This window comes from Haplochromis burtoni, unplaced genomic scaffold (genome assembly GCF_018398535.1).
Source record: "Haplochromis burtoni strain Fernald_Lab_line unplaced genomic scaffold, NCSU_Asbu1 Contig_981, whole genome shotgun sequence".
Lineage (NCBI taxonomy): Eukaryota > Metazoa > Chordata > Actinopteri > Cichliformes > Cichlidae > Haplochromis > Haplochromis burtoni.
The window spans coordinates 1-11,304 of NW_024583342.1; the positions used below are offsets into that span (position 1 = coordinate 1).

Genomic DNA, 11,304 nt, shown 5'->3' on the forward strand with positions numbered 1-11,304 from the left:
GTAGAAAAGAGCAGCCGTGTAGATCACTAATGTCTCTATTTTCTAAACAGTGCTGTTAAAAGCTTATGTGACCTACTGATAATCATGTCCCTGCCCCAGCTTTTTCACATCGAATGCAAAATGAAAATATTATAAAAAAAAAAACCCCAAAGAAAAACACTATAAGCTGTTAAGTTTAATATGAATTTACATTATCAACAAACAGGATTATAGTCAGTATCAAAGCTTTAGGAAGCATTTTCTGCTGGATTTGCTCAATCCCACTTAACTGAGCAACTCCAGCACCCTTTAAAAAACTGATGAATAAGCGCTCAGTTGCTATTAAATGCATTTAATAAAGAGAAGTGTGACTGAGAATTATTTCTCTGGAAACACAAAATAAAACAAAATTAGATAGATCCTGAAGGATCAGTGAAGGTCACTTTGGAGTTGTGTTAATGACATCATACTCTGAAGAGCCAACATTTCTACGATTCAGTGACATGTAAGTTCTGTCCTCTTCTTGTGGCTTCACATTCTTTTGTACTTTGCTAGAAGAATACAAAACAATTATTGAAAAATATTTTATGGAAACATCTGCAGGACTTTTAGTTTTAATCAACAACCAGTTTTAAAACATACCAAAGGAAAGCTGCACAGATCACGCTGACACTGAAAAACACACCAGCAAGGACCCAAGGAAGGACTCCACTGTAAAATCCACACTGTGTTTCACAATCTGCAATGAATAATGATACCATGCATATATTATAGCTGCTCAAGTTATGCTTAAACCTTAAAATATTTTAATTGTGTGATACATACACAGAACATCAAGGTGAGTCAGGTTAGAACGTCCAACCCCGATCTCATTTTCAGCCTTGCACAAAAATCTTCTTTTGTCTCTGGAGACTTTAGTACTTAAACTAGTTCCTGTCCCAATATAATTTTCCTGGTCTCCATCAGCTCTGTACCACATGTATTTTTCTACTGCTGGGTTGGCATTACTGCTGCAGGTCAGAGTCACGTTGCGGTTCTCTGGTACTGGACCAGAAGGACTGACTGAAACTGTGACGTTTTTAGGTGAATCTGAAAAAATGAGCACAGAAACATGCAGACTGAAATGTTAGGACAGTTTTATTTACAGAGTAAGTGTGAATATATGTAATACAGTAGCGCCCCAAAAGATATTTTTTAAAATAATATTAAATACTCTTGAGTGCAAAACACAATATTGTACCTCTAAAAGCAGAGAGCAAACCACACCAATATAAAGGTTTCATCTTAAGCAGAAACTGAAGAGTAAAAATGACAAGTTGTTTTTCTTGGCTTTTCTTTCTGAAGACTCTGTTCATGTCAAATGAAATAACCTTTTCTTCTGTCTTTAATCTTTAACTGATTTATTGATGAAAGATTTAGAGCTATCGGAAGAAAGTTTGAATTTTTTTTTAGTTCTTCTTACTATGTGCCTAACAATGTGGCTGTCAGGAATTCCTCATTTTAATGACCAATACTTAAATTAACTACTTGTAATGTGATTATTGTCAGTCTCATTATTTAACTCCACCCCAAAGATCAGTTAATGCTTTAGTTTCATTACAATAATTCATGTATTATACATCCTTCAATCCTATTAATAGAATTCTAGTTGTGATATGTAAAGAGTAAATATGGAAAATTAATACATACATTGAACATTTATTTGTAGGTTGCTTGATCGTTTAAATCCAAGTTCATTTGTAGCCTTGCAGAAAAATGTACTTTTGACTTTTGAAACGGTAACATTAAAAGAGCTTCCAGTCCCAATAAAAGTCTCCTGGTCTCCATCAGCTCTGTACCAGGTGTAGTTTTCTACTGCTGGGTTGGCATTACTGCTGCAGGTCAGAGTCACTTTTTGGTTTTCTAATATTGGAGCAGAAGGACTGATGGAAATTTGTACATCTTTGGGTGAATCTAAAAATGAGTATTATGATAATGTGTTAAATGTAATATTACGTAAATCAAACATCAAAGGTCATTTTGCACTTTAGCTGAACTATTAATAGAACTTATTACAGACCACAAAGCCAAATGTCTAAAATAAAACTGCAATTCTACTTTCTTGTTCGAGCTTCAGAGTGAATCTGAAAGTTCAGACAAGCTCGTGAGTTAAATTAGAAACACTATAATGTTATAATAGGAAGTAAATGAAAAGCAGCTGTTTAAAGAAAAAACCACTGTGCAACATGACTCACTAAATGTGGTTTTGTGTTGTTAGTTTTGAAGACATCCTAAAGTAAAATACAAAGCTAACAAAAGAAAAACGTACATCGTTAAGACGATCACACATCAGTGTAAAGTCTGCATGTATGAAATTAAAGTATGAAATTAAATTCAAACTTTTAAAGTCTTCATTATATTTTATAAAACCCAAAGACGTTGTTATGGCATACTCATAACATCACTGTAATTTACTAACCATTTTATGTCTAATTTAAACCAAGTCAAGAAAGTATATTATTGTAATTTCAGTTTAGAAGAGAAAAAATAAACTCACATGAAATATCAGGAGTTAAACTTGCTTCAGCAGTGACATCAGGGCTACCATCTTGTTTCTTGTAGACAGCAGTGCAGGAGATTTTATTTCCATGATGGAGGTGAGAAGCAGTGAAATTCATAACAGAGGTCCTGACTTTAGTTTTGTCCTGATTCTCCTGCAGTGTCTCCTGACTCTGACCCAGGTTAGGGCTCCATGTCAGAGCTGGAGGATGAGACCAACATGGAGCTGGAGCAGAGCACGTCAGACTCACTGAGGCTCCCTCCTTCACTTTCAGTGTGGATGGAGTCAGAGTCGGTGAGGGAGGAGCAGCTGGTGGGAAGACATTCTGGTCAGTCAATGAGCAGCAGTTTCAGTTTTTATATGCTGAGTAAAATCCAGTGAATTCAGAGCAAGCTCAAAGCAGTTCCACAAGTGTAATTTATTCATGAATTGTCAGTAAATGGATGAAAACAAAATATCTTACCTATGAGTGAAATATCTACACCAGCTTGGGTAAAACTGTATTCAGTCATTATCACTCATCTGAAATATTGTAACGACCGTGGGTTAGTGGAGCTAAACTGGCTAAACTGCTCACTAGCTAAAACGGCTAGCAGGGCGCTAGCAGCTATCGCTAAACTTTACAGCGAATGGAGAGCGCTCGTGCCTCATACACCGCACGACCCCGAGCGTCTCAGCAGCAGACTGGTAATTCCCGAATAATCCAGCAGGAGGCAGTAGTGGTTCACACCAGGCATTTATTCACCATCTTTTTCAACAACAACGTAACACTGCTGACACCGAACCCCTATCACGCTCCCACCACATAGAGTCGCGGTGTCAGCCAACCATGCCAATTCAACCCACTCCACAGAACACACATCAACTTCACTGTGGCTTACATTAACATAACACTAACACAACATGCAAATCAAACACATAGGAACTAGCAGAACGATAGAAAACACAGAGACAACACAATACCCAGAATGCACCTGGCTAACAACCCCAGCCAGGTCATTACACAGCCCCCTCCCAAAAAGGTTTAGTGTCCCCACAACCTTAACTGTCCACACTGTAGTCCAGCAAATGTCCGGGCCGGCGTCGAGTACGCTTCGGCCTCGACTGGGAATCCATGGCGCCCCCATCCGGGCCGGGCGTAGGGGGCGAGGAGTCCCCAGGCTGCACACCAGCCTGCGGGTTGGGGGCAAGCGGATGGTATGGCGCCAGCCGGTCCTTGTGTAGCACCACCCGCCTTCCCCGCCCCGGCATCCGGACTCTGAAGACCACCTCCGACAGCTGTTCCAGGATCTCGCCCGGGCCTTGCCAATGGCTCATGAGCTTGGGGGTCAACCCCCGCTTCCTCTGGGGGCAGAACACCCAGACCCGATCCCCGGCCCCCAGCATAGGACCGTGCGCACGGGTATCATACGCCCGTTTCTGGCGGGCCCCGGCTGCCTCCAATGTCCGTCTTGCCAGTTGATGCACCGTGTGCAACCGCTCCCTGAGCCGCCGGAAGTAATCCATCTCAGGACCACCAGCAATCTCTGGCTCAGGGGGCGCCCCGAACACCAAGTCCACCGGAGTTCGGAGCTCCCTCCCGAACATCAACGCTGCAGGAGTACATTGACTTGACTCCTGCACTGCTGTTCGATACGCCCACAAAACAAGGGGCAGGTGTTGGTCCCAGTCCCTCTGATGTTGGCTGGTCAGGATGGCCAGCTGGGTGGCCAGCGTGCGGTTGAACCGCTCAACCAGACCATCGCTCTGAGGATGGAGGGGGGTGGTCCTCGTTTTTCTCACCCCCAGTCTCCGACACACTTCTCCCAGCACCTGGCTCTCAAAATTCCTCCCTTGGTCGCTATGGAGCTCCTCCGGTACACCAAACCGCGTGAACATCTCATCCACCAGAGTCCGCGCCGTCGTCACCGCGCTCTGATCCGGCACCGCGTACGCCTCTGGCCACTTTGAGAAATAATCCATCGCGACCAGGACGTACCGGTTGCCGGCATCAGTAACAGGGAACGGACCCAGGATGTCCACTCCGATCCGCTCCATTGGCGCCCCAACCAGGTATTGCTGCAACGGGGCATGGGAGCGCTGGCTGGGACCTTTCTGCGCCGTGCAGTCGTCACAGCAGTGAACATGGATCTCCACGTCCTGGCGACACCCCGGCCAGTAGAACCGCCGCCTCAGCCGTCGCACCGTCTTGCCATTCCCAAAATGGCCAGTACCTGCGGCCCCATGAACCCAGCGGAGGACCTCAGGCCGCAAGGCCCGGGGAACCAGGAGCTGGAGTATGTCGCCTCCACCGTCTGGTGCTCGCCACCGCCGGTAGATTACGCCCCCATGGAGCTCCAGGCTGTTCCACTGGGAGTACAGTGACTTTGTCTCGGGCCCCTGGGAAGACACGGCGGACCAGTCTGGCCGTGTCCCTGCCTCCATCCAGTCCCTCACCATCCCCAGCGCCGGATCGCTCACCTGGTGTTGCTGTAGTTCCGCCGTGGTGAAAGGTTCCTGCCCTTCATCTGCACCCTCAGGTTCTGCTGCTGCCGATGTCGGACCCCGGTCCAGCTCTTCCAGGCGCCTGCAGTACCGGCACTCATCTGCAGAACAGGGGCGCCTGGACAGGGCGTCAGCGTTGGCGTGCTGCCGTCCTGGGCGGTGCTGGGCCTCAAAGTCGTACTCTTGTAGTATTTCCAGCCACCGGGCCACCTGCCCCTCCGGCTGGCGAAAGTTCAGCATCCAGGTTAGGCTGGCGTGGTCTGTCCTGAGCAGGAACTTAGTGCCCAGGAGGTAAGGTCGGAAATGACGAACCGCCAGGACCACAGCCAACAGTTCACGCCGGGTAACACAGTAATTCCTCTCGGCCCGGTTGAGGCTGCAGCTGTAGTATGCCACCACTCGCTCCTCAGCCTCTCCCCTCTGGGAGAGCACCGCTCCAACCCCCACGTTGCTGGCGTCAGTGTCCAAAAGGAAAGGCTGGCTGGGGTCAGGATACGCCAAGACCGGGGCACTCACCAGGGCAGCTTTCAGCTGCTCGAAGGCCGTTGCACAGTCCCCTGTCCAAGCAAACCGCTGACCCTTGTTTGTCAACTGATGCAAGGGGCTAGCGACGGTGGCAAAGTCTTTTACAAACCTCCTATAATAGGAGGCCAGCCCCAGGAAGCTTCGTAGCTCGGCGACGTTCGATGGGGGAGGCCAGTCCCCCACAGCAACCACCTTCTCGGGGTCAGTAGCCACCCCCTTTTCGCTCACCATATGTCCCAGGAACTTCACCTGGCGAGCAAGAAGGTTGCACTTGGCCGGGTTCAGCTTTAGTCCGGCCCCGCGGATGGCAGTCAGAACTTCTCGTAGGTTAGCCACGGCCTGTTCAAAGTCCTTAGCATGAGTCAGCAAGTCATCCAAATAGACCACGCAGCGGGCACGGGGGATGTCTTTGAGGACCCTTTCCATTAACCTTTCGAACGTGGCTGGTGCATTGCATAGTCCAAAAGGCATCACCTTAAACTGCCACAGTCCTTGCCCTATGGTGAACGCAGTCTTGGGCCGTGCCTCGGCAGCGAGCTCCACCTGCCAGTACCCACTGCGGAGGTCTAGCGAGCTGAACCAACTGGACCCTGCGATGTAATCCAGTGCGTCATCGATGCGAGGTAACGGGTAGGAGTCCTTGCGGGTGACCGCGTTCAGACGCCTGTAGTCCACACAAGGGCGCCACCCCCCTGTCTTCTTCCGCACCATAACCACAGGTGCGGCCCATGGACTATCCGAGGGTTCAATGACGCCATTAGCTGCCATCTCTTTTATCAGTTCCTCGGCAGCTTGGCGTTTGGCGAGGGGCAGGCGGTGGGGCCGCAGCCGGATTGGAGCAGCTGCTCCAGTGTCTATAGTGTGCTGCACCAGGCCCGTCCTTGTGCAGTCCTCTTCCCTGGCGGCAAAAGTGTCCATAAACTCTGCCAAGAGGCTCTGCAGCTGCCGCTGCTGTGTCGCACTGAGGTGTACCCCACTCCGCCGCCCAAGCTCCTCTACTGCTGCTACAGTCTCAGGTGACGGGGAGACTGCCGAGCTAGGCGGCGACTCTGGCTGCGGGATGTTGGCCCTGCTTAGGTTCGCCCCCTGGGTCCTCTTCCGCACCCTTGCCGCCCTCGGCCCCTGGCTGTGGCATGGAGCTGTGGGGCGCGAAGGCTTTGGGGGTGCTGGTGGGGTGGGGGTCTGTCCCTGGCTACCGCGGCCCACTTGGAGTTGCACGGTCTCAGCACCCAGGTGGATGGCAACTCCCGGCACATCGACCCGTGCCCCCCAGTGGGCCAGCAAGTCCAGTCCAACAATGCACTCGTCTGTTATGTCGGCAAGCCAGAACTCATGGTTCACACTGTTCGTTCCCACCACCACCTGCAGAGTCTTTTTCCCCGGCATCACAGTCTTTTCTCCCGTGACAGTGTACAATGCTGTGTGGGTAGGGGTCCAGTCTCTCGGCAATGAGCCGCCCGTCTCCGGAAGCACCCCCCTCCGCAGCAAGCAGATGGTGGACCCCGTGTCTACCAGGGCCCGGCAAGACCGTCCATCAATTGTACAGTCCAGGTACAGTCCACGGGTGGACCCACAGCGGCCCACCACGGGATGAGCGTCACGGAGAGGGTTTAATGATTGGGGTGGGGGTTCCCTCACTGTCCCACCCCGTGGCCGTTTCCCGTCGGTGATGTCACTCGGCTCCGAGGACTAGGTGCGGGACAGTTCCGGGCGAGGTGACCGGGTTCCCCGCACCGATAACAGCAGTCCGTCCGGCGCCTCCGACGGGGAACTGCCTCTGATTGGGCTCGTCTGGCCTCCTCCTCTTCATCCGACTGGGACGCGCTCATCTCTCGCTCGACCACCCTGACCGATCGTCGGGTCACTGGCTCGCCCCGCAGCACCTCCTCAGCCCGCTCTGCCTCCCTCAATGCCTCCTCCAGGTCTCGGGGGGATGACAGCCGGACATGCTGTCGCAGCCTCTCCGGTGTGAGGCCCCTCAGGAAGGCGTGGAGACCCAGCTCCTCTCGTGCCGCTCCTGGGAATGTCGGATAGCCCCGTCGGGCATAGAGGCGGACGTCCGCAGCAAAGGACCCCAGGCTCTCTCCCTCGCGTCGGCGTCGGCGAGTCAGCTCCTCCCTGCTCTGTTCGGCTGGTGGTCTCTGTCCAAACCGTCTGTCGAGCGCCGTGGTTAGAGCCTGGAGGTCGCGCTGCTCCTCTGGGGGCAGGTCCAGTAGAACCTGGAGCGCCGGGCCCTCCAGTGCAAGCGCCAGGTGGGTGGCAGTCTCTTCTTGACCCCACCCGTTGTGAGTGGCAGCCAGCGTGACTTGGGCCAGGTACGGCTCCAGCTGCGTCGCCCCAGTGTAGTGCTGTAGCTTAGCAGCCGTCCTGCCAGGAAGCGGTGGTGCGGCCCCAGGACCCCCCTCCCGTCGCAGGGGGAGGCTGTTCCGGGGCGCGCTGCGGCCCTCTGGCCGCCCCAGCTCGGGTCTTCTCCGCTGGGTCTCGGCAGCCATGCTTTCCAAAAGCGAGCAGTTGTCTCGGATTACACGCTCTAATTCGCCTATGGTCGGCTCCATAGTGTCTGCTAGACACTCAGAATCCCACTTCTGACACCAATTGTAACGACCGTGGGTTAGTGGAGCTAAACTGGCTAAACTGCTCACTAGCTAAAACGGCTAGCAGGGCGCTAGCAGCTATCGCTAAACTTTACAGCGAATGGAGAGCGCTCGTGCCTCATACACCGCACGACCCCGAGCGTCTCAGCAGCAGACTGGTAATTCCCGAATAATCCAGCAGGAGGCAGTAGTGGTTCACACCAGGCATTTATTCACCATCTTTTTCAACAACAACGTAACACTGCTGACACCGAACCCCTATCACGCTCCCACCACATAGAGTCGCGGTGTCAGCCAACCATGCCAATTCAACCCACTCCACAGAACACACATCAACTTCACTGTGGCTTACATTAACATAACACTAACACAACATGCAAATCAAACACATAGGAACTAGCAGAACGATAGAAAACACAGAGACAACACAATACCCAGAATGCACCTGGCTAACAACCCCAGCCAGGTCATTACATATTTATCACTTTGAAGATAACTTGCATTAATGACAGTTGTGGTGCAGTCTTTCTTTGTTAAGTCTCCTGTCATTTCTTTAGTTGGCTTTAGTTTTGCATTTTCAGTGGAAAATGAAGATGAATCACTCCAATATGCTTTACATGAATCATCTAAGTTATTTTCAAATCTTGTCTCTACATCGAAGGAGCAGGGGATGTTCACACAGGATCCTCTCAAAACATTTATCTTCTGTGGCATTTTAATGTTGAACGTTCCACACAGTGCACCTGAAACACAACACGATAAAAAACAACAACAATAACAACAAAAACCCAAACAGTTTTATCTCTTCCTTCATATTTATCATGTTACAACGACTCAGTATTGAATTCAGATGCTAATACAAAACACTTTTACTGTTAAATATCTCATCAATAAAAAGCCTTGGTACTTTACTGCACATTCATCTTGAATACTGATGTCAGATAATTTAAGTAAATGATTAAAATTAACAATAGTGTATTATTATTATCAACTTTAATCATGTTTACGCAAAGTAGATTTTGAGTTTCTTTCACTCACCCTGCAGCAGAGAACTAACGAGAAGAAAAGTCAGAGTTGCAGCCATCTTTGTTGCAAGAGAGTGAAGTTTAAGGGAATCTGAAGTTTACACAGGAAACAGTTTACATGATTATTTGTTAACCAAGGAATGTTAGGGTCCCTGGGTCGTTGACCCAGTGTTTTGTGTTTTTGGTTCTTTGATTTTGTTATTTCATTATATTCTAGCTTTGCTTTATGGGTTTTAGGATTATTCTTAGTTTAGGTTCTCTGGGTGGGGTTTGGTTAGAGTTTTAGTGTTCTGGTTTTCTGTCTGTGTTCCATGTTGCTGTCTCCCCTTTCTGCTGTATCCCCACATCCAGTCAGTGTCTCTGTTCCCTTTGTTATAGTGCCTGCCTGTGAGTCTGTGTTATGTTTCCTGTTTTACTTTGAAAGTCCATATCTGATGTTAATGTGTCTGGTTTTGCTTCCTCTTGTCTCGTTAGGCCTGATTTGCCCCAGCTGTGTTTCCCTCCTGTTACCCATTCCCTGATTGCTCCCTCTGTGTATTTAAGCCCTGTGTTTCTCTGTGTCCATGTCGCGATCTACCGTTTCCCTAGCTGTGTGTTTTGTCATTCCTCCAGTTTAAGTTTTTTTTTGAGTTTTTTTTTTAAAGTTATGTTATATTTTGAGTATCATGTCTGTCTCCATCAGGACATCAGGACATCTGACATCCAGGCTTCCTGCTACACCCAATTTTAATGACAGACAATGTAATCATCTAAATGTCATTATCACAGCAGAAATCAAACTATTGTCATGATTTATGGATTCTGTTTGCTCACACCTGCTCTTCTCTCACATGTTATCAGCAGAAGGCTCTCAGCAGAAGAGAAAACCCACCAATCAATTCAGGACACCGCAGCAACTGTGGCTGCTCCAAAAGGATCCACACACAGACCACATTACTCAAGAGGATTAGACAAAGAAGATGGTAAAATGACTGGTTTTCATCTGGCACTTTTGCACTCTGAGCACTCCAAGAGCTTTATACAGCTGGCCTCATTCACCCATTTATACAAAGAGATTTTTATAAACTTTTTTTGCACAAGTGCTTTCTATCTTATATTCACATCCTGATGAATGTATCGGAGAGCACCTCAGGGTTAGTATCTTGCCCAAGTCTACATGCAGCCTGGAGCAGCCAGTCTGCAACCACAAACTTCCAATTAGTAGACGACCTATGCTACCTCCTGAACTACAGCCACAGATGGAGAAGTTACAACTTTTGATTCACTCTGGAGATCATCACCTGCAGTGATAACTACAGACTGATGCTGTGATGCAGGATGACCACGGCAGGACTGTTTCAGTCTGAAACAGCTGCAATAGCACTTCTTCATCTATTTTGTTTTTATGTTTGCAGCCTAGTAGTTTGCTTGTATTTTGATTACTTCATCTTCAGTTTTTCAGCTCTGTTTTCTTGTGTCATCTTTTTTGGGCTTTAACAAGTGCTTTAAAGTCAAGTTCAGTATCTGAGGTGGAAATGAAAAGGGTGATGGACAGGTGATCGTCACAGAAAAAAGTAAATCATTACATTAGTTTAAGAGAAAAATAAACTCACATGAAATATCAGGAGTTAAACTTGCTTCAGCAGTGACATCAGGGCTACCATCTTGTTTCTGGTAGACAGCAGTGCAGGAGATTTTATTTCCATGATGGAGGTGAGAAGCAGTGAAATTCATAACAGAGGTCCTGACTTTAGTTTTGTCCTGATTCTCCTGCAGTGTCTCCTGACTCTGACCCAGGTTAGGGCTCCATGTCAGAGCTGGAGGATGAGACCAACATGGAGCTGGAGCAGAGCACGTCAGACTCACTGAGGCTCCCTCCTTCACTTTCAGTGTGGATGGAGTCAGAGTCGGTGAGGGAGGAGCAGCTGGTGGGAAGACATTCTGGTCAGTCAATGAGCAGCAGTTTCAGTTTTTATATGCTGAGTAAAATCCAGTGAATTCAGAGCAAGCTCAAAGCAGTTCCACAAGTGTAATTTATTCATGAATTGTCAGTAAATGGATGAAAACAAAATATCTTACCTATGAGTGAAATATCTACACCAGCTTGGGTAAAACTGTATTTCAGTGCATTATCACACTCCAGTCTGAAATAGTATTTAGCACTTTGAAGGAGACGTGT

The 11,304-nt window shown here is 48.5% G+C and overlaps 1 protein-coding gene and 1 long non-coding RNA gene across 5 annotated transcripts in view; both read right to left on the minus strand.

Moving 5' to 3' along the window:
- Positions 1-20: 20 nt before the first annotated feature.
- LOC102312128 lies at positions 21-3,030 on the minus strand. Its single transcript, XR_006053431.1, has 6 exons — positions 2,982-3,030; positions 2,516-2,827; positions 1,669-1,932; positions 805-1,068; positions 622-718; positions 21-530 (listed from the first exon to the last, which is right to left on the minus strand). It is a non-coding gene; the product is annotated as a B-cell receptor CD22 (long non-coding RNA).
- A 4,131-nt stretch (positions 3,031-7,161) lies between these two features.
- Positions 7,162-11,304, minus strand: part of LOC121812957 (sialic acid-binding Ig-like lectin 14) — a 32,665-nt gene continuing 28,522 nt past the window's right edge. The window contains exons 4-7 of one of the 4 annotated variants that reach the window (XM_042216243.1): positions 11,205-11,304; positions 10,739-11,050; positions 9,160-9,237; positions 8,090-8,864 (exon numbers count right to left, since the gene is read on the minus strand). In XM_042216243.1, the coding sequence (XP_042072177.1) occupies positions 8,518-8,864; positions 9,160-9,237; positions 10,739-11,050; positions 11,205-11,304 (837 nt within the window). In that variant the 3' untranslated portion in view covers positions 8,090-8,517. The other 3 variants (XM_042216244.1, XM_042216246.1, XM_042216245.1) reach the window with 3 other exon arrangements.